We start from the raw sequence: 24,673 nt of genomic DNA, 5'->3' as shown, positions 1-24,673 counted from the left end.
GTAATGGCAAGTACTGAAAACAATGTTGTTCATAGTGAAGGGAGAGAGAGCGCAATAGAGCGTTCACTATCTCTTATCACACCAGTCGAGGAAATCAATGCTTATTTCGCTTGGCTTGCAGGGCCTTACTTCAACTTGTCGTGCTATATGACAGGGGTGTAGCAGAGACTGTCCTATCCACAAGTAGGGGACAGGTTCTCTTAGCATGGCAATGGTGCTAACTAACTGATGATTTGGTCATTTTGTTATTTATACAGACAACGCATTAATAATAGTTTCTATGTAAATTAACAAACCTTAAACATGCAAAGAAGAAATAATATTATTTTCTTCAAAATCACACCTGTGACGAGTAATGGTTACTAATATTTGTTTTTGTAAGTCAAAAAACAAGGAAAACACCTGTAAAATAAATAAGAATAGGGAGAGATGAGGAGGAGGGGAGCTAGGGAGAGTTCTCGTGCAGTTGCACACGCTTGGACTAGGAAATGTCCCTCCTGTCTAGATGACGGTCTAGCATGAGATGGGATCAATGAAATCCTGTATATCTATGCTACCACTTTTAGAGAGGTATAAAGGAATTGAAAACAAGCATATACCACTTACGTTTTTTTTATTTGCACACAGCAATATGCATACATCTTTAAAAAATTATAACAGTCACTGGTGAGCCACTGAAATAAAAATGTCAGTATAAAACAGTAGAAATCTTGTGGAAAGAAGAAACACGAGAGATTCTACACTGAAGTTCAAAAATTCTTATCACACATCTATCTGAAGGCAGGAATCAGTATAAACATTTTTGACAATGCTTACCAGTGAGACAGTAGTTCGTTCTCTCTCTCTCTCTCTCTCTCTCTCTCTCTCTCTCTCTCTCTCTCTCACACACACACACAGAGCATGTTATTTTTTTAAAATAAATACTTCATAATCGGCTCTCTAATAACAAAACTACTACTACTACTACTACTGCAATAATATGTGTTCACACATATGGAGTTTTCAGAAACTTCATTCATCACAAGTTATAACTATGATATTGCACTGTGCCTTTTTCTTTCATCAAAGGCTGGTTTTATATAATAAAGTTAAGCATGCAGTAATCTCAATCAACTTGCTCTGTGCAGAATGTTCCTATATAAACTATACTAAATTAGGACAGAAGACTATACAAAATTTGGTTCAATTTGACAGTGTGCCATAGAGCTTCAGGCAGTATTTTCTTTGGTGTCAAGTTAAAAAAAATTCTGTTCACAAAACTAAATAGCCAGTCGTCCTAATGGCAAACTGCCCTCCAGATCCCAAGATCACAGCAGAGGTACTCTGCTCTGTGTCGTACGATGCTGGTGCACTCTGGTTTCCCTTGACCATAGACCACCCAACAGAGAACCATTTCTCTGCCATTTCGTAGACTGAAATGCAGGCAGCGTAGATGGCCAAGGTCACACAATTATTAGGGGAAGATAATAAATCTCTAACTGCCTGAGCACTGTGTGGCTTAAATGGTGTTCTGTGACAGAAGATCCCAGTCAAAAATATACAGCTCTGTAGCCCAGCTGTCTTGTGTGGTGCTGAACCCTGGCCTTCATCGAAATCAGTGGAACGATGACTTGCCATCATGGAAACAAAATGCTCAAGTTCACAGGCGATATGGGGTGGTACCAATCATTGAAAAGATGAGAGAAAGCAGTCTATGCTGGTAGAGAAGCAGCAACAGTGGCAGAGACTAGTTTTACTTTGCAAGTAGATGGGAAGCAGATGGTAGGACAACCGGGGCAGTGTTTGCTTGACACCCTACATGAAGATCTCGAGCTTACTGGTTTGCACCCTGTACAGGCACACGATCATGTAAAGTGGCAACAGTGAGTCCACCAGCATGGGGATAATCAGTAGGAACCCAAAGGAACACTTGCACTAAAATGAGGATTGATTTAAAAAATGACTGCCAACAGTTCTCTATGAACACGACTCTCAACTTAAATTGCAACTCTAAGTAATGTTGGATAGTGACGAGATACATTTTTTAAAATCTCAGTTTTGTATTGAAGTATAACAAACTCATTGCAGTTCCATGCACATTCCAAACCAAAATATCATTAATTGATTAGGCAATAAATAGACTAAAAGTTGTGACTTAATCGGCAAGTCATGCGAGCGTTAATAGTCGGGATAAAATAATGTTGGCAAGTTCGTGACTGGAGAACTCTGCATGCGGTTCATCCGAAATGGAACTTACAAATAAAAACTATGATAAACATTTCAAACAGTTAACTACAAATAATTAAAATGTTATTTTATGTTTCATCTTGCAGCGAGTATGAAACAGACTACCTTTTACATGTTATTTCGTTGTTTTCATAACTGATATTTAAGGAGTATTTGCAACCTGCCACAAAACAGTCTTTTTTATGCTTACTTCAATGTTTCACAACTGGTTTCCAACTCTTGTGTTTCTATTTTATTTTTCTATTATTTGCTAAACAAATCCAAAGGTAAGTTGCAGATGGAAACATTTTATAGTGTATCATCATATTGTAGGAACATTGGAGATAAGAAAAATTATCACCACAGCAAAATATGTACATTCTACAACTACATCGCTAATTTATAGAAAAATTCAAATGTGCTAATACATGCAACTAGTTCCTCATCAACAAGGAACCATAAAAATAAAACAAAGGCACAAGGAATGCCTATAACTAACCTAACTGGTTATGTCATGATGCTAATGGTTGGAGAACCACTTCACAACGCCCTTGTTAGCAAAGGGAGTTAAACAAACATTAAATTACATATAACATTTGGTCACACACACACACAAAATATGGAATGAGTGCAAAACAACTTTACTCCCGTCGACAGCTCTGTATCAGAAAACAGTCGCACTGGAAGCACTTCCCCAGCTTCTAGTAATAAACCTGCACCAATCTATGTCATTTTCATTCAATTTCCTTCACCATTCCCTGCAGATCTGTTGCAATGCGCGAGCTCACTTTGAAACAAACTAAAGAGGCAGGAATTTAGAATATATTAGCAGTTTCATTAACTTCAATGACTTCTAGTCTCTTTCTTCTTAAACTACAATCCATTGTATTCTAATTCGTTGTTTTTGTCCATTTACAAGCGATCGAGAAAACTGTTTGAGTAGGTGAGTTGAGCAAATAAAACTTACATTAGAAATGTGCAACAGAGAACAAAGGGGTCCCTAACTGAGCCTGGCCTTATCAACTTGTGTGCCTTTTTCGACCTCAAAAGTATTTGGAGTATCTCATGTCCTCTTCTGAATACAGTTCCACAAGTCATCATCTGAACTGCTGACTGACTGGTTATAAACTACATACCAAATCATAAGTGCAGAATACAATGAAAGTTCACTTTAAAGAAGTTGGAACGTAAGTGTGAAAGGATGCAGCTTTGTGCAAGATCACTATTTTTTTTTTAAGCGATAATTGGCCACGATACCAGCATTCCTCAAGAATGTTGAGAATAAGGCAAAAGAATACGAGGTGGCTGCTGCCACTAAAATGGAACAAATGTACACAGCCTAGGACATGTACTTCTTGTCGGCAATGGTGTTCCTTCACATTCTTGTTATGGTAACAGCAATGGGCTTGTGGACTACTCCCAGGAACACTGCGGTTCACTTCTAAATATCAGGCCCCCCTGACATTGTCTATCAATAGGATGCATTTGTCCCAGATTTCTGTACGGAAATCTTTGGAGGGATTTGTGTACCTCTCCAAATCCTGAGTGTATCCCCGGCTTGAATGGTCGTAGTCTTCCAAAACCTCTATGACCTCTAGGAGAGAAAGGTTTATTCTTCTGGTGGGAATGAATTTTTTCCAGTCTGAAAAATGAAGATCCTTCCACTGGAAGAAAAAACAGCTTTTATCTTATTTCCTGCTTGAAATTTCTACTCTGCACCAGCAGTAGATTAACATAGGATCTATCTGTTAATACAGTGACGGAAAGTTTCCTATGCCCAATATCTTGTATACAATGTGCTTTACATTACACCGACCGGGGTTTGAACCCACTGTCTCCCAGATGCGCGCCCCTAACCGCATGGCGAACTTGCCTGGTTCGATATCTTACGAGAAAGGTATGGTACATATGATGATCATCAACATCTTGCAGACTGGTTTGAGGAACGTGCTGGTAATGTCATCTACTATGTTTTAGAATTTGCTTTACATTGCAGTGACACAGGTCTTATTGGATAGGAAAGGGCTAGGAGTACGAGGGAAGCAACCGAGACCTTAATTAAGGTACAGCCCCAGCATTTGAAAATAGGAAACCATGGAAAACCATCTTCAGGACTGCTGACAGTGGGGTTCGAACCTACTATCTCCCGCGTGGAAGCTCAAGCTACATGACGCAAACCACGCAACTACTTGCTCTGTTCATCTACTATGATGATCCCTTCTAATATTACAATTTAATAATGTTATTTGCTTTATGCCCCACTAACGACTTTTACAGTTTTCGGAGACGCAAAGATGCCGGAATTTTGTGCCGCAGGAGTTCTTTTACGTGCCAGTAAATCTACCAACACGAGGCTGATGTATTTGAGTACCTTCAAATACCACCAGACTGAGCCAGAATCAAACCTGCCAAAATTGGGGTCAAAAGGCCAGCGCCTCAACCGCCTTGAGCCACTCAGCCCAGCTAATATTACAATTTAACAGGCACTTTGTGGCTGTTATGATGGGCAGTTGTTTGTGATGTTCACTGATTTGTAACAACCAGGTTCAGCCAAAGTGAACCATTATGCAAGTGATGACTGCGTTCTACGTGTTGTGTAGATAATGAGGTAAAGAGAGGGTGAAACCTGGTGTCTGCACACAACCCATGCCTGATGAACACACCACCATCTACAGCTTCAAGGAAGTCTAGTGGAACAACAAAAATTAAAAAGGTATTATGTTGTTGCTATCTTCTAATAGGAAATCTTTTTAATTAATCTTGTGGCATCGTACAGTGCCTCTTCCCCTATCCCACAGTCATTTCATAATGTTCTACAACAATTTCACCCAATATTAGTTTCTTTCAACTGATTGGTTCATCCGTTCATTGTTCCTGATACAATTCAACAATAACGGAATCCAAAATCACTCACAAGAGCAATTTGCAGGGACAGTGTTTACACCAAGTGTATCTATATGTATTATTGTCAAGAATTGTTTTCCTTATTAAAGAACGATAGTAAATAATTCAAGACCTTCAGTATTAAGGCACTGACAGGAAAAAAATAAGGAAGAAACTTAAATGTGGTGTCAAGATGTAAAGAGACTCCCCAAATCCACAACCCTAGCTATGATGGAACACCCAAGTGCTTTCAGTGCAAGGTTTAATGATACACAGTTGTTCATATGCCTTTCATTTCTTAATAAAGGCAATTTTCTGAGAGGAAAACTTAAAACGACATTGGCATAAATTTCTACATGCTCCAACCTATTCTCGTCATCCTGGACGATCATAGAACATGAAAATTGAGATCAAGCCACTTTTGAATGTCTACTGACATAGAAATTTTGTTTGAGCATGCACTGTCTATACCAAGTACAAATTACATTTATTTGGCAGAGGAAATGCGATGCTTAAAAAAAGGAATCTCACACTTTGAATGAAAAGAGGAGGGTAGCATGTCAAAATTAGAAATTTAGTTTCATTGCTCCCGTCCACAATACGGTTATGCATGAAGGCGACATCTTAACACTAGCAAATAAACTTAACTCAAAAGGAAGACCTTTGTGATATTTGTTGTCGTGCCCTAATTGAAGAGAGGTCCTTAATCTAATGGTAAGTACATAAAACACTAATGGAATACAATATAAAATCATACATGCAAACATAACAAAGCAACAGCTACTTAACAGAAATTAACAACATGGCAGCCGATTATCAAGAAATCTAGAGAAAATTTATTTGTACGTCAGTACTATGCCAGTTACTTAAAGAAGATACTTTTTCTTCTATAATGTATTAAAATATTCATCATTCCTTGGACTAACTAGAAAAATAACATTCTTCAAATTTTAAAAAATGCTGTTGCACAGAAAGACTTCATCTGTTCCTTGTTAATAAAACTATAATAATTATATATATTAACATCTCTGAACAGCAAAACAATACTGCATTCATTGAAAGTCTTTTCATATTTACAAACTAAGTAACAATCTTCCAGCTTTCAGGCATTTCAGCACCAAATAATGCACCTCATTCTATAAATAATATGACTATCAACAACTACGCCCCTGACAACAGGAAAAGCATTTATAAAATTTCACATAAAAATATTCTTCCTTTGGCATACAATTGTATGACATACTTCAGACAGCAGACATTTAAAATGAAGTTCCAGATATACAAATATATATATCATCTCAAAATGAAACTCCAAAAAGCTCATTATCAACCCTCTCTGCATTGAAATTCATACAAAAAATTTTTAGTAGCATGTATTTCTTATGTTGATAAAATCATTGAGCACCTGGCCAGCAGTTACTTCTGTCGGTACTAAGAGCCTCGTAACCACTGCTACTCTTACAGAGTTGTGCTCCAATCTGATTCACAAAAGCTGAGCAAGATAAAGGCTTCAAAAAAGTGTTAATTATATAAAAACGATATTGGCAGAAGAAAGTCATTTTTCCGAGCTAATTTACCATGAATAGTTCTATGTATCGGTTGCCTATGTTATGACGATTCTTATCCACATCGGCTCGTGGATGAAATGGTACAAGTGCCTCTCCATTATGACGAGCGTCCCCATTACGCTGAAGCGGGATGCAGTCCGGTATCAGCTGAAACACACATGACCAAAATTACGATTAAAACCGATGCACCATGAATGACTCCAATTACACTACATAATAAAGTCATTTCTTTGTGTTTACTGTATAAAAGCAACGTGACTCGTGAACTCTTAAGCACTCAAAAGTACTCAAAGGACGCGATCTACAAAATTCTCTCTCGACATGATTCCAGGAATTTCCGCAACGAAAATACAACATAGAAAATATTAAAGATAATGAAAATTTTAGGAAACAAACAGAAAAATGAGATCCAAAAAATTGGTCACATATACAAGCAGACCTTCTACAAACAGTAAAAAAAAATAGCACCACTAACTCCAACAAGAATACATGCTCAGTCGACAGACGAATGTGACACTCCCACAACTCAGACAACAACCCTGGCATAATTAGTCTTGGAAAAAAAATCCAATGAAGTTTCAAGAGCTTAAAAATGTTAGAAAGATAGTTACCAAGTCATTAAGAAAAATTTGTAAACAACGTAAAGATGTAAAACTGCAAACAATTTCATCATAACTAAATTAAAGCTAACATTAAAAATGTGTTGCAGGAAATTAACACTGGGAGTAACAGAATATCCAGAGTGAAGGAGCTGAATGGATTACAGAAAAGAAATCCATAATGTCAAGAATTCAGAAGATAGATACTGTTAAACATTGCGCCTCTCCTGGAACATTACATAACAGAGGCACTATGTTCTTCAGAAACTCTTGAGTCTGCAACAAAAAGGATTAAAGAAACAATTAGATATTTAAGGAACAAAAAATTATGAGAAAAATCTTAGGGCCAAGAGTTAAAAATTGAGTTCATTACTCTACATCTATTACGGATGTATAGAACTAGCACGATAGAGCGCACTGCTGTTGTACTGGGTAAGCGCAATGCGCTCTTCATTTGTCTCCTGTGTACTCATGCCGCTAAATATCCACGAATTTAAGTTTCTTAAGTTGTTATTTTCGTGACTATGCCGAGCTGTTGCAGTGTTCCTCTTTGAAAAAATCAGGGAAGCCCATTTTTTCGTTTCACCAGTTTCCACAAAATAAAGAAATGAGGAAGAAATGGTTACATTCTATTAAAAGGAAAAATTTCGGTGAGAAGAATCTGACCGAAAATATTAAAATGTGTTCCCATTATTTTAAACCCGGTGACTTCACGAAACCTTTGTTGGGTAAGTGCGATTTACGAAGGGAAATAATTCCTATTTCCTACCTATAAATTGATTAGGCATTTTGATAACCAGCAAATTTATGCGTTTGTATTTAAAGGTGAGAGAGCAAGATTAAAAATGGGCGCTGTTCCATCACTTTCTCCATGGACCACGAACACAACAAAAACTAAGAAGAGGTCATACACCAGAAAATTGCCGGATTACCACGATAAGCCTAAACTATCGGAATATGCAGAAATGACCTCCTTTGAAGTACGGGAAGAAATAGTAAATATACCCGAAGAAGTGACTGTTACATTTGCGACTCCCATTTTCAAAGACATCAGCAATCAAAAAATACTACAGGTAATTTGGTTGTTGAATAAACAATGCGTAATCGTGATGTTATATTGCTTTATACAGGGTTTGTAGACGTCCAACATCGTAATATGGTGTTTGCTGTTCTGGGAGAAAACAGACCGTGTTTCTTCTTGACAGTTATGAAGCTAAGGACCAAGAAATCTGACGAAGAACTAGGCCTTAACTTCGGAATCAATAAAACTACTGTTGGGATAATATTTAATGTTTGGATTAATTTCATGTACTGCCAATTTAAAGAGTTGAACATTTGGTCTGATAGAGGTCCTTGAAAACAGCCCCCTTGCTTTTAGACAGAAATACCCCTCGACTAGAGTTATAACTGGTGCAACTGAGATTATACATAGCAAAACTTGTTCCAAGGGCGAACATTCCACTTTCATAGGGCTAACTGACCCCAAACCGTTTGGCAGGGGGATGCTGAAAAGTTTATACATTTTGGCTGCATGTTTCTGAACACTGAATATTACCAGTCTTGGGGAAGTGCTCTAATGCGTAGCTTACAGCAGCAATATTCTTACAACATGCCTTGGAGCCCGCTCCAAAAAAACGTTCACATTCTCCTCCTGTAATGTCACCAGATACTCCTAAAATAAGCTTCACATTATAGGTCTTATGTTTTGTGTACTCGGATTTCACAGCACTGCATTTTATAACTTCACCCAATTGAAATTAACCTTTTATAAACAAAACAAGCTTTTCGCTGAAAAGTCTGTATCTAGCATAACACAATGATTTGTAGTTGGAAACAGGTGCTCCATCTATTTCCGATTTTCTGAATACGAAATAATCCATCAGGTGCAAATTTGTGATAGTGATCTTCACCTTATGGCTGATGGTTAAATATTCAAAGGAACCGGCACTGGGAAACTCAAGAATATTCACATGCCTTTGGTGGTGGACAAAGGCTGCATCTTCAGTTCATGATTCGAAGTCTATAAGACTCGGGAGCAAGTGCGTGTTTACATATCTATTTATTATTTAAGTCCTGTGGAGGTACATTTATATATTCATCAATGTACAATACTCAAGTTATTGTAATCTTCAGAAAAAGGCATGCTGAATCCTATTTATTATTTGAATAATAAAGCGTGTTAGAATTTTCTAACTACCGCTGTACTATTTCTTTCTTCCTCTCGCTAGTTTTAGAGTCTCTGCTCCGTAGCTCATTTTGCATCTGTTTAAGGCTTAAACGCTGAAAATCATCTGTAATATTCTACGAGATATACCTATACAATTATAGTCTTGGAGTAAAATTAGAGAAGATACAATCGGCTTTAGCTTAGAAAACTCGGTCACATTCTATATATTAATCGCAGCTGACTGGGGGAAACATAAGACGATCGCCTTCCGCTTACCCAGTAGTACACGAGTGCTATCTGGCGCGAACTTTCTCTGCCTACATCCCTATTGTGAAATATATCAATGTTTCCAAAATCACAGATGAAATGAGACTACAACAAATCCAATTCACAGAACAAGGCCACTCGAACAAAGTGGTATAAACTAATAAAGGACCTTATTGAACCAGGACCGCCAAATGTACTACAGGGCCTTTTTTGGCTCGCTCAGCAGCACCACTCAGAGCATGGCTAGCGCAATGAAATTCCACCAATACCTGGTATAATGCCCACTTTTTCTTCCCACTACTCACGGTAATTCACACTTATAGAAATCCATTTCTAGTGAAACTATTGGTTTAAAACGTACCTGGCATTACACTTGATGTTCAAAATATTGCCCCTCAGCTGTCAAACACGCCTGACACCTCATAAACAGGTTTGCAGACACTCGGCAAATCTGAGCCCGTGTGATGTTCGAAACAATTTGTGTTCTCTTGTGTGAGGGTTCTTCACATACACTTTTCCCTTCAGCATCCCCCACAGGTAATAATCACAAGGATTTAGATCAGGAGATCTAGGGGGATAATTAACCATACGATCTTCCAAAACTTCCCGTATTACCTCCATTGACCGATTAGCAGTGTGTGCTATTGCACTATATTGCATAAAGTAACCATTACTCCTTTCTTCTTCTGTACGCTATTGAAAGAATTGTCTGAGAATGAGGTTTATATATCGATCCGCATTTATTGTTTCACAGAAAAATAAAGGCCCTATAATTCTGCGAGCACTTATTGCGCACCAAATTCCTATCTTTACATCATGAAGTGGACGAACATGCAGCTGGTAGGGATTTTCTATTTACAATTTGACTATTTATAAAGCCACTTAAGTGAAGCCATGCTTCATCACTATTAAAATAAAAGTTCTGGGTCAATATACCCATCGTGAACTGACTGAAGTAAGCAGTTACAACACTGAACCCTAGAGAAACTGTCAGGTCCTCTTAAATATTGGGCAGTGGTGGGTTTGTACGGTTTTGCTTTTAAAAGATTTGTTGCTTTGTGGGCAGAAGATAATGACACATTAGCCTGTACGGTGAGATGCGAAGGATCTTGTTGGAGTTCTTTCCAAGAGAGCTCCTATTTCGTCAAGCTTTTCCTCTATTAAAATGGTTCATCTCCTTTTTTTCTTGTTGAGAATGGACCCGCTGGTGCGGAACTTCTTTACTAATTTACGTACCATACTCCTTTGGGACGGGAGGCTGCCAGGAAATTAGCGAATTAATCTACAATGGCATTCTGTATAAGAAGAATGCTTTGCATAGCACAACACAATGAATACACGCTGTTCTATTGTATACATCACTTGTTAAACACACGATTAGTATTCCTACAGAAACTACGCTATTTTAAAGCAGACACACTGAACACGCTACCAATGTCGAACTATTGCTGTGAAGCAATGGTTAACGCTAGCGTACTGCATTAGATCACCTTAGCCAGTCATGAAGCAATATATCTCTTGGCAAATGAGTCACCCGGCTGTGCTATCGCCTTCCGTGCATGTTCCCCTGACACATAGAGCAACAAAAAAGAAAAGGACCCTGTAGATCGGAATGAAATAAAAATTATAGTCCAGAGATTTTAGGAAGAAGAAGTCTTAAAGTATATGTTTAAAACATTAAGCTGACATGTTAAAAATCTAAAAAATAGTTGTGCATAATTGTCTTATTGTGACAAGAATAAAAATTAATCACTTATGTGATATGAAGTACAGTTTGAATAGTTGACATTCAACAGCGGCTTTAAAATTTATGTTCAGGTACTTTGTGAGGTGTCAAGATGTACAAGTTTCTCAGTTCGATGCGGAGTCGGAGTAACCTAATGAAAGTAAACGAAGCCTAATGATGTCTAAAGGCAAGGAAACAAAAGAGAGAAACAAATAATTTGAGACGCACCTTGCTCAGTGTGTTGGAGATGTGTGCGGGAGCAGAAAGGGGCAGAGGCGGAGTAAGGAGAAAAGGGGTGGTGGGAGGGAGAGGGGGAAGAGGGGTATTTAAGGCGGGGCAGAAGCATGAGACAGTAGGGGTAAATGATGCAAAAAGGTGTTATGCATGGCATGGAAGATGGAACCCTGGTTTGAAAACTTGGCATTTTTGAAAACGATGATGAGAAAAATCGAAAAGGATGATAGGTTTCTCTGATATGTCGTTTAGGTTTAAGTTAGGGTTAAATTATTGGTCGAGGTGTATAAAACAATTTTCAGTTGTATTGAGTAGAGGGCCTTTGTTTACTGTCTCGAGGATCCTTGTTAAAGGTGAAAGTGATAAATGCGGAAGGGTTGAATTTTTCTTCCGTTAATGTGGTCTTAGGGCGATGTTTGAATTTATTAATTATCCGTTCTATGAAAAAGTTGCTATAGCCATTAAACTTAGCGATTGCGTGAATAATATTTAATTCGTTATTTAAGTTTTTTCTAGACATCGGTATCTTAAAAGCATGGTAAACTAGACTTATTGTTAGTTGCACGTTTGTGTGCTTGTGGGTGTGAAGAATCTTGGTGAATAGTGGTTGATGTTTGTGTAGGTTTTCTGTAAATCTTATATGATAAAGAGGATGGGAGTCTATTTATGGTCAAATCTAAAAAGTTGATTGATTTATGTTTCAGATTAGAGGGTAAAGTTAATATGGGGGTCAATGTTATTGAGAGGGTGCGTTAGCGACTTGTTCGTCCATAATTCTACGGTATTGTCGACATATGTAGCCCAAAAACGGATATTTGCAAAAATATTATTATTGCCAGTTTTTGTGCATTCTAAGAAGTCCAAATAAATTTCTGCTAAGATGCCCAAGGTTGGTGAACCCATTACCAAGCCAGGCTGCCGATATGTAATATTGCCAAAGGTAAAGAAAGTTATTATTTACAACCAATTTTAGAATAGAAATAAAGTCTTGAATCTCCAGCTTGCTTAGGTGACTGTGTTTGTTTAAGTTTTTTTCAATAATGGGAAATAACTTTGTAGTCTTCATACTGGGATAGATGTTCACGATGTCGAATGAGTGGAGGGAATGTTTAGGTTGGATTTCAAAGTTTAGTTTTTGAATTAATGCTGTGGAATTTTGGTGGATTTGTTTGATAAAAATGTATAATTTTTAATTAGGAACTTCTGAATGAATTGGGATAATTTGTACGAAGGACTGGGTCTGTAATTAATTATTGGGCGAATGGGGATACCGGCCTTGTGAATCTTGGGGAGGGCTTTTGCAGTGGGCAGACCTGGGTTCACGTTCAATGATTTTTCTTTCTTGATCTGTGAAAAGATACGAAGTATTCTTTAACCCATTACCTACCAAACTTAATTCAAACTGAATTTTACCCTATATTTGGCTTTATTTAATTGTTTGGGGCAAGAATAAGCAAGAAAATGGGATTTTACTATATGTCGATGCAGGATCCTAAAATTAAGGGGCGTCCCAATTTTGCGACATTGACAACTTGTGATAGCAGAAGGTTACACTATTTTATTTATGCAAAATAACTGTTACTGTGCATTCATATACTCATTTATTGCTTTACAACATATTTACAAATTTTATGACTCTACATTTATACACTGACGAATTTTATAACCAATAGGATGTACAAAATGTTGAGATACGATTTCACAGCATCGCAGAAAATTGGTCACAAAGTGGAATTCTGCCACAAGAACCTTTGGTTCCAATGAAATGTGCAACATTAATTAGGCACTCAAATTTATGGCAGCTAACGTTCATCGGGTGTGGAATAGAACAAAGCATTTATCGTGCAGTGGCACATTGCAACGTACACACACCCTTGTCGTCGTCTTCTTCTTGCAATGTCCGCATCTTCTCTGAGTTTCAATCGGTGTAATGAAATCATTTCCTGAATGGAACCTGACTTCTGTGCTTACTCTGCCTCCTAGGAGTTTGCTGCTTTGAGGTCCTCTGCATTAGGGTGTTGAACCTGATGTTTTAGAAAGATATGCTAGCGCTATCTTCCTTCGTACATCTAGCAGAGATACATTATCTTCTTCAGTGGCAGTTTGGTATACTCTCCAAGTATTTACTACCGTAACATCCAACATCTGGGTAAAACGTGGCCACCACCACTTTTTGGAGCGAATTCTTATTTGTAAACACCCAAACACATCAAAAAAACATTTTTCAAATATATCAGCAACAGACTTTTCATGTAAATTGTCAATGATATGACCAACTTCTGTTGGTGAGCAGCTTTCTATAGAGTATTCTGGTTGACATATTTTCCACCTGGGTGTAGCTACACTTTGAGTATTTTCTATTTGATCTGTGGGCTTAGAGTTGGATGTCATCTCTGCTGAACAGCACGTTTTCAGCCTTTTAGGCTTCTTTTTATGCAGAAGGCGATGGTAGATAATGAAACTGCATTTCCGTTTCCTTTGTGTTCGCATCGGTACAAAATACTTCTTATGTCGCTGCTACATCACGCATTTCAGTGTCCAAGAAAGTTCATTCTCTAGCACATCTTCCTCATCAGTTTCCTCGTCAGGATCAGGCGATAAAATTATTACTCTGATATTACTTCCTGAGAATCATTTTCCAGCTCTTCGAGATAGCTTGTTATCTCTGGAACTGTCAGGTGTGTAGTATACGACATTGTATTTGCATACAACACAAGAAGTAATAAGAAGTGTTGTACTATAAAAGCAAGAATACATTTATTGAATAAATTTCTCTAACTATGCTAATATAATGTCCTAAAATCAGAGAAATGCAGCATTGTAGGTGATGAAGCATTCAACAATGAACCAGTGTAAGTGCTACTGCTTTATGCCAAAGTCCCAAAAATGGGACGGCGTGAAGAAACACATGTAATTCTTACCTATATAATAACAACGGGCAGCTTATGCACCATTTGCACTCTGGAAACTTGGAACTATAGCGTTGATACCGGAATGAGCTTCAGAAATTCACTCTAAGGAAATATGCTCACCTTCAAAGATCAGTTGCAGAACCTAACAAGAACACATGTAGATAGAACACTCGTGGTGGAAGAGTATGAAACTGAACATAATGCTCTTTTGTTTCCTAGTGCAACAGCAAACAGATTGACCAATATGACAGAAAAAATACCCCTAACTTTGTAAGCAGTGAAAAAAAATAATAAAATACTTGCGTCCCATAAATGGGACATTGGCTGATAATGGGTTAAAGTTTGTTTTAGTAAACATTGAATCTTTTGAGTGGGATCTTTTTTGACTATTGAGAAGGCACTATTATGAAAGAAATCTTTTGTTTTTGCGACATATTCAATTATCCATCTTTAAGCTTGGAATGTGTTTTTGTTCGATGATGGAATCCCTACTATTAATATTGTTAGGAAGTATGCTTCTATTTTTAGGAGTAAAAGTCTTTTCTAGCTTTCTTTTCACGTCAATTCTTAGTTCAACTTGTTTTTCTGATGGCATTTTATTGATAGCTAGCTCGGATTCTATTATTTAGTGACTATGTTGACTGTATTGAGGTTCGGCCAATTATGTTTTGGGTCTTTTGAAAGAATTGAGTTTTCCTCATTGTTTAAGACGGTCTTAGATAAATTGACAACTGAAGGGTGGAAGTGCTCAATTAAATTATCGGGTGTTTTGTTTTCTTTTGCAAGACTCTTACTTGGTACTGTGTTGTTTTTAGTACATTAAGTTTCCTCTTTAACACATTGTTGTCCGGGAGCGCGCTATTCCATTCTTTCCTGTGGACTGGCAACAGAAGCACACCTAGCATGAGAAGTAGGATGAAATATAAACACATATAAATGGTTCTAGGTCTCTGTTTTCATCCTTATTTGTCCATCCATCAACCTCATTGTCACTACTATCACTGGCATCTTCACTCGTATGATTGTCGCCGTCAACAGACTCATCTGAACTGAATGACGCACATCTTCACAATCACTAATGTTTACACTTTCGCAATCACTAGGGACATCAGATAAACTATCAGCATGCAATTCTCCAAATATTTCATCATCGTTCAAGCTGTCGTTGCTACAGCGTGCCATGCCGACACCTGACAATACACTCGGTCACGCGGTACTGAGTGTTATGAAACCACACTTCCTGTGCTGAAAGCATTGTCAAGGAAAGAATATATCTATCTAAATTCTGATCAACTGTAGTTTGTAAACAACATGAAATATTTCAATTAATAAACGGCGGAGAGGATAAAATCACAAAAAAATGAAGCAATGTGAGAAAACGTTCATTTACGTAGCCGGTCGCCCGCGCACCAATACGAAACTATGTTAATTAACGTAGCCCGTCATTAATGTGTTAAGGTCAGCTGTTTCTTAGATAGCGCGTCAAGTAATCAATTATTGATTTGAACTTGGAAAAGGTTCCATTGGACGCTTCCGCATTTTCTACTTTTACTTTCAACAAGGATGTTTATAAAGTTTCTAACATTTTTAAGAAACACAACAAAAAAATATCTTTTAGAACCAACAACGGGAATATAGAAGTTCTACATAACTCCACTTCAGTGAATAAATCTAATATTTTTTCAGATCGGGTGTTTACAGATTTAAATGCAACAACTGCAGTTCTTCATATGTGGGGCACACCGGACGTAGTTTTAACATTAGATACTTAGAACATGTTAACGCGTTAAAATACAATAGATTCTTAGCACTGGGACAGAATATACATGATTCCAAGCATAGCTTCACCAATATAAAACAAGACATGGAAATCCTCGAGACAGTAAACAATGGCCCTCTACTCAATACAACTGAAAATTGTTTTATACACCTCGACCAATAATTTAACCCTAACTTAAACCTAAACGACATATCAGAGAAACCTATCATCCTTTTCGATTTTTCTCATCATCGTTTTCAAAAATGCCAAGTTTTCAAACCAGGGTTCCATCTTCCATGCCATGCATAACACCTTTTTGCGTCATTTACCCCTACTGTCTCGTGCTTCTGCCCCGCCTTACACACTCCTCTTCCCCCTCTCCCTCCCACCACCCCTTTTCTCCTTACTCCGCCTCTGCCCCTTTCTGCTCCCGCACACATCTCCAACACACTGAGCAAGGTGCGTCTCAAATTATTTGTTTCTCTCTTTTGTTTCCTTGCCTTTAGACATCATTAGGCTTCGTTTACTTTCATTAGGTTACTCCGACTCCGCATCGAACTGAGAAACTTGTACATCTTGACACCTCACAAAGTACCTGAACATAAATTTTAAAGCCGCTGTTGAATGTCAACTATTCAAACTGTACTTCATATCACATAAGTGATTAATTTTTATTCTTGTCACAATAAGACAAATAAGCACAACTATTTTTAAGATTTTTAACATGTCAGCTTAATGTTTTAAACATATGCTTTGTTAAGACTTAGCATCAATATATGTGTTCCTCCACACATCAATATTAAAAAGACTTACAATGTCTTAGTCAAATGCAATATATTATGGTGAATAAGTTAACATAATGTGGACTCTTATCATGGACAAACTTTTTTTTAAGTAAAACACTTTCTACTTTTCTTGTTATGTGTGTATATGACGACTTGTGATTCTTATGTCTTGCAATTTTTGATCGATAGCTGATGATGACATAGACATGGTGTCGAAACCGGCACATGTAAACACATGATCTAATTTACTCAACAAAGCAGTATTGTATTGAAAATGTAGAACCTAAAATATATCTCATTTTATGTAAGCCAACTATATACACACACACACACTGATGTTTTGCAAATGTCTCCCTGACATTCTTGTATCTAGATGCAGTTTTGTGGTTATACTGTAAGTAATGTTGATTTTTCTTTTAACATAAAATGTCAACATTCAGAAGTTGCAGATTGGCAGCAAACAAGTTTTGCTATGTTTGCAGACATTACATTGGATCTAAACAAGTGAAACATCAAATTGGGCCCGGCACGAAGTTCTGTGAGGAGTATCGTGTTGTTCAAGACCATATGACATGTGATAGTTGCTCGTCTACTTTAGAGGGGTCTGCTCACAGATAGCTCGAGTGAAGTCTCATACTGTACTAAAGGAAAAAGTTTCCTTCCATACCAGTAGCTCATTCTGTAAAACTTAAGAGATTTATGAAAATATCTAGCTTCTCTTGAAGAAAAAAAACAGATGTTGCAAATGTGGTGTTTGTGGCGATTTGAAGATGATTTGATTTCTTTTGGGGCTTTACGGTGGCTAAAGCAAATTTCTTTACTTATTTTCACCCCTCTCCCAAAGTAGATTTTCCGAAAACAAAAAAATATGTGTATTTTTTATGAGATTCCAAATACCAAGTTTCACGTCTGTAACATCTTTGTCTTTGAGAGATTTAAGTATCCTCATACAAATAATTCAACATATAAGTTATTTCAATTCTTTCCCGCCATAAGTGGATTTACAACCACATTAAACGTGGAAAGTATTGAATAGGTGGTTTTTGATTAAATTATCCTTGATATCTATGCCTAAGTGGATTTCCAAAAACAAAAGAAGACTTGTTTCTTTATTTTTTAAAGAAGTTTCCAAATGCCAATTTTCACGTCTGTAATATAAGTATCCTCACAAAAAGAATCCACTCCTTTTTCACCCCACCCCTGTTAAGATGATTACCCCCAAAATGCGTGTTTCTTTATTTTTAAAGGAGATTCCAAACACCAATTTTCACGTCTGTAACCATCAGTTTTTCAGATATAAGTATCCACATAAAATGAATTAAATTTTTTCACTTCCTTTCACCCTCCCTCCTAAAGTGAATTTTCCAAAAACTAAAAATACACGTTTATGTATAAAGGATCTTCTAAATACCAATTATCACGACTGTAACATCTTGAGTTTTCGAGATGTGTGTCCTCATAAAAGGAATTCAATTCCTTTTCACCCCCTCCCCTCAAGTTTATTTTTCCCCTAAAATGCGCTTTTCTTTATTTTAAAGGAGATTCCAAATACCAATTTTCACGCCTGTATCAACTTTAGTTTTCATAAGGTATAAGTATCCTCACACAAATAATTCAATAAATTTTTCAATTCATTCACCTCCCTTATTTGGATTTTCCAAAATCAAAGGAACATGTGATACTTTACTTTTAAGGGGGATTCCAAACACCAATTTTCATGTCTGCAATATCTATAATTTTTGAGATATAAGTAGACCCATACAAATAATTTAACTAATTTTTCAATTTCTTCACCCCCACCTAAGTGGATTTTCCTAAAACCCTCTTACGATAGTCTAATTTGAATGCTTGAATGATTCCTTGATCCAATGGCTGAAGATGAGAAGTGGTATTGGGTGGAAGGAACAAGAGTTTTACATTTGAAAGCCATATTTCTGGATGGCACGTAGTATTCCGTTTTCGAGAATATCGCAGTTAAGAAAACCTGTGCTAAATTTACACAGACGAAGCTTTACGATTACTTCACGAAGCTATAATGCTTGTAAATGATGAAAAATCATTTATAATAGCTCTCTATGAAATACTAGCACAGAAATGACTTAGAATAATAAAAATAAAGATTTGTATGCTTCTATTTAAGGTGGATGTTCTTTGCTGTTAAAATGTTCGATTATTTTTACAAACTTATTTTAGCAGACACCTCTTGTAACGGACATTTTTCCTCGGAACCGACGGTGTCCGCAGAAGGGAGGTTCGACTGTATATAGATTATTTCAAAATTATAAACAAACACATAAGAAATAAAAATCTGGTCAAATTTTGTTATGTAATATTTCCATTTAAACTTTCTTACTCATAGCCTCCAAGATCTTCTATTTGCAACTAGCTCTGCGGCCATCCCTCTACTTCCCTTTCCTCCTCTATTCGCTTCACACGACCCCACCACCATGGCTTTATCTCCTGATTCTGAGCACCCTCCTGCTATTGCACTACTTTCAGCCAGCTTTCACTCCCGTACAGCACGGCAGTCTGAAAACTGATATGCACGGATAGTTTCATCTGAGAACTCATTTTTTACATAATACCGTTAATGACGAATGTGAGTTCACTGCATCTTGTTTCAATTTCACATACTATACTACCATCCTGGAAGCAAATTCTTGCAATGATCCACTTGCTCCAGTTTTGACATTAACTGACTAGGGTTGCTTTATTCTTGGAATGGCTAATTTATGCACAGTAAACAAAATTACAATTTTGCCTGTACACTTCAAATTTTTGCGTCCCACTTTGTTTCTTATCTCGGATTAGGTAAAGAAAGTTCAGTCTGCCAGGCTGATTGTGTGACCTGTCTTCTAAGTCTGTATTTAAGTTCAGGGATATGCAGAGGGTACAGAGTGGGAAGCAATATTGACGAGATCCAAACAAGAATCTTCAAATTTCACCGTTTATATTAGCTGTATGAAAATCTTCATTATCAAATTTGTGTAAAATTTAATTTCCAATCTTCTATGTTTTGTGCACTTTTACCTTACAGAAAACACCTTTCAAATAATTCTAGAAATATCTGTTTCTGTACATAACTAAAGTTACAGAAACTATAAACATTTTTACAGTACGGACAGTCATGACAGAGATATTTTTAGTGTGAAACCTATTAACACTGACATAGAAGCCATATAGAGATAGCAAGAAGAAAAGAAACGTGTCATGTAACAAGAGGAGGCAAGGACAATCTCCAATGAGCTTGTTTCATCATCATCATCATCATCATCATCATCATCATCATCATCATCATGAGGGCAGGCTGAACTGCTGTCCTGATGCACAAAGTGTAGGATAAGAAGAAAGCTAGGGAATACAGGTGGTAACAGACATGGAAATATTGTTGAACAAGTTAAATGATAGTCATTGTTGTCAAAATTGCTTTTATACAGCACAAAACAGCATGATCATTGGCTTTTATCTATCAGGAAGAAAACTATGATTATCGTCTAAATTCAAATGAAAACATGAACAAGGAAACAGGGTTGTGTACCTTGATCTCGGATTAACCAGAACGAGATGGCCTACAAACCTGATAGCTGCCACTATCAAAATCATCAGTCTCCTAAACACCTGATATGAACAATATTTAATTACTTTTATTTGTTGTTTAAATGCAAACAGGGGTTCATTTATTTCAATCATTAGGCAGACTTCCTCTTTCTGATTTTACACCGACTGTTGTTAAATGAAACACTCTCTTTGGCTGCAGCAACTGTATAAAAACACCACCTATGTATCCTGATCTAGTACAGACAGAACTGATAAATTAGTGTCCTCCCTCAATCTGTGCAGCGATCACATAACGAATTTGAATTTTAAAATGTCCTCATTTCTTTTGCACTCCTACCTCTGAAGGAGGAAGGATAGAAGTAATTTTAAAGATGCTTCTTGTGAGGCTAACAATAATTATTTAATCATTACTTAAGGTATCAGAACCATTCAACAATAAAATTGGTAAATTATTTTAAAAATTAGCTCTGAGACACACAAGTTTCTTACCCATGCATATGAAACCAAGAGAAGAACAAACACCTTGCATGCAAGCGTGTTAAACATCCTTGCTGGAATCTGTCCGTTCATTTCAAACGTTTTGTTTTTATCTCCGATTAGGTCCAAAAAAGTAATCACCTTGACAAAGTTTCTAGAAATTTATGTACTAGGCTATACAGTATTTTATGTGGATGGTACGAAGTGGTTTAAGGGAGTCAAAGTATCTCCGTTACTAAGGCTTTTCAGGCGTTTGTTCTCATGGGAGCAACGGTGGGGGGTACGCAGACAAATTTATCAGAAGCCAATTAGTAGAGGCACAATCTGATAACTGCATACAGGAGATAAATATCCACAATGGAATTATTGCTCGCCTTTCAATTCCTAATGGAAAGTCCAAGTTCACGAGGAGAGAATTAGATTTTTCCCCACAAAAATTAGACTGAAGGCTTTTCAGGGTTTGCTCTATAAAACCAGCATTTCTACCTTTACCTGCGTTCAATCCTGTCAGATTTCTTCCATGCTGGCATCACTTTATGCACAGAAGAGCTAATTTTCATATCATACTTTCTGCACTCTTTTTAAGCTCCAGTCTTTCAGCACAGTCTGCCATTAAAACCAAGTTGTTGGCATAGATCAAGCTGCTTACTACATTTCTTTCCCTACTACATTATATATTCCACTAAATGATCCGTGAAGACCGTGAACAACAAACGTGAAAGATATCAAACCCCTATAGCTACTTTGAACTAAGAACTCATTCTACTATCAACTCTCACTGCAGTTCAATTGTCAACATAAATTCCTATGATTTCCTGTAATAACCTCCCCGTAAGACCACAATCCCCCATACAGCCAACATCTTTTCCCGAAGTACTCCCGTCATCTTCTCCATAAATGGAATATAAATTTAACTGTCAATTCCTCTCATAGAATTTTTTAATTATCCAGTGTGTATTGAAAATCTGATACCAGCAGCCCCTCCATGGTCTGAAACCGCACTGGTAATCTACATTACTCTCAACCACTGATCACACCCTCCCTTCCAAAATGCCAGAGAATACCTTGCCTGGTATACTGATCCGATTGAGGAATTCCATTGAAGCCATATTTTTGGTCATGAGCGAGTTTGCAGTTGTGAGTCTTCTTTCAAACGTTAAAGTGTGGTACAGTATGTTAACGTTTGATTTGTGTAATTTTTAAGCATCACAATGAGGTCAAGAAAGAACAAGTGTCTTCCCATAAGTGAAAAAAAGCGTGTGATTCAAGTTGTGGAGGATGTACAATTAAAAAAACATGTCGCCAAACAGTTCGGTATTTTACCATCAGCATTGTCGATGATTTTGAAAAATAAAGATCGCGTCACCGAAAGTGCCTTAAGTGCAAGTAGAAAAAGGTCACGTCAGGGTGAAATTCCCCGTCTTGAAGAGTGCTTGCTTAAGTGGATTCGTCAGTGTAGAGGACAAAACGTTCCCCTGGGCGGTTTCATGTTGAAGGAAAAAGCAAAGTCTTTTGCGCAGTCTCTCGGAATGAAAGGATTTGCAGCAAGTGAGGGGTGGCTTTCAAATTTCAAAAACCGACATGCCATCACATTTAAAAAGATCTGCGGAGAGAGCGCCAGCGTGGATAGTTCCATTTGTTCCGAATGGATTGACGAACTAAATGAACTTTTGAATGGCTATGACCCAAGGAACATATTCAACACAGACGAAACCAGGCTTTTTTTTAATAAATGTCTTCCTGATTCCACCTGACGTTCGAAAACTAGAAGTGTCATGGAGGGAAACTGAGCAAGGAAAGAATAACTGTCCTTCTAGCATGTAACGTGGATGGATCTCAAAAGTTGAAACCACTCATTATAGGGAAATCTGCCAAACCACGCTGCTTCAAAGGAATAAAATCGTTGCCCACAGCTTATCGGTCAAACAAAAAAGCATGGATGACGACAGAGTTGTTTAATGAATGGCTGACCTCGGTTAACAGTGACATGAAAAAAGGAAAAACGCAAAATCTTGCTGTTTTTGGACCACTGCACCGTGCATAATAACCCACCACCATTAGACCACGTAAAATTTATTTTCTTTCCACCCAACACGACATCAAGATTGCAAACATTAGACCAAGGCATTATTCAAAATTTAAAAACTCTCTACCACAGAGAAATTGTTTCTATTGTGCTGGATAGCATCGAAAAAGGTGAGAAGGCGAACATAACAGTTTTGACCGCTATAATCATGATCGATAAGGTCTGGAAAAATGTCAACCCTATCACCATTTATAACTGCTTCAAAAAGTGCGGGTTTAAGCAAACCGAAAACGTGGAACAGTCGTCAGAGCCGCCAAAATTTACGAATTTTGACTCAGGATGGGGACTTCTACCTAACTGTGGAGAGTTTTAACGTTTGAGGATTACGTTCAAGTTGACGATGACATCGGTGTCCACGGTGCCCTAACTGATGCTGAACTGTTGGATTTAGCCTCTCTGGATGAGGACGAGGAAGAAAACGAAGAAGAATAACCGCCAATTCCAGTCACATTGACCGAGGCAAGGAGCTCTTACTACCCTACGCTCCTACGCCCTCAGAACGGACACTAGTGACGATTTCTTCTCAGCTCTCACCACTATCGAAAATTCATTGGACCATGATAGATGGAAGTCGCTCATTCAAAAGAAAATTACAGACTTTTTTCAAAATGAACATTTCTGTATGAACATTTCATAATTGTACAAATGTTGTGAAAAAAATGAGTAAGTATAAGTGAAATTCTTGTTTATTTGAATTTTTCCCTCCCTCCCTCCCTCTTGGTTACTCGAACTACTCTTATTTCGAACTCTCAGTAAATTGAACTTTTTCTCTGGTCCCTTGAGTTTCAAATTATTGAGAGTCGACTGTATTTTTATAATACAGTATGTTCAGTTATTTTACTTTATCTCTACACATGTCATGATAATAAAATTTTTATATTGTGGCTTCATTTTAGCAGCTCTTATATATCGGCCTATTTCGTATTGTTCCCAAACAAGGAAATCTGTTGGCTGTGTGTTTCACATGTATTTCAAGGTACAGAACAAGTTTTCAGACATTACTCCTCTTAAGAAGTTTCCTGCTTAAGATTTTTTTTTTGGTCCCTTGAAAAACTTCTTAACAGTTTCACTTGGCATTCCGGGATAAATGAGTGAATGCAATTACTTCAGCTACTCGGAGTGTAACTTGATTCAGTTACAGAGTTGGGATCCCATGTATATGTCTACATATAAAGTTCACCCTTTTATTAGAACATGGCAACCTGATCGAATTTAAATTTACTTAATAGTGCCTCTCCTCTAATAGAACAACTATTTTCTTCCATGATCATACACTTTTTATCTTATTAATAATTACCATTCTAGTAGCTTATATTATAGGAATTTTTATATTCAGTAAATTCAATATTCAATAAATTATGGTTTTGGATGATTCCCAAGGCAGTGAGTGCAAGCTAATAGACACGTCAGAGGGATTGTTTAGGACATTGCCGTGACTTTAGTTGTT

General features: G+C 37.2%; 1 protein-coding gene across 2 annotated transcripts in view; it reads right to left on the bottom strand.

Annotated features, from left to right (window-relative positions):
• Positions 1 to 596: 596 nt before the first annotated feature.
• The window catches only part of fus (fusilli), a 465,574-nt gene continuing 441,497 nt past the window's right edge, over positions 597 to 24,673 (bottom strand). Inside the window, exon 13 of one of the 2 annotated variants that reach the window (XM_067149673.2) lies at positions 597 to 6,803. In XM_067149673.2, coding sequence (XP_067005774.1) covers positions 6,657 to 6,803 — 147 coding nt within the window. In that variant the 3' untranslated portion in view covers positions 597 to 6,656. The remainder of the gene's footprint in view (positions 6,804 to 24,673) is intronic. The other variant, XM_067149674.2, reaches the window with a different exon arrangement.

This window comes from Anabrus simplex, chromosome 6 (assembly GCF_040414725.1).
Source record: "Anabrus simplex isolate iqAnaSimp1 chromosome 6, ASM4041472v1, whole genome shotgun sequence".
In the NCBI taxonomy this organism is placed as follows: Eukaryota; Metazoa; Arthropoda; class Insecta; order Orthoptera; family Tettigoniidae; genus Anabrus; species Anabrus simplex.
The sequence above is the reverse complement of the archived record's forward strand: the minus strand, read 5'-3'. Positions and strand labels throughout refer to the sequence as shown.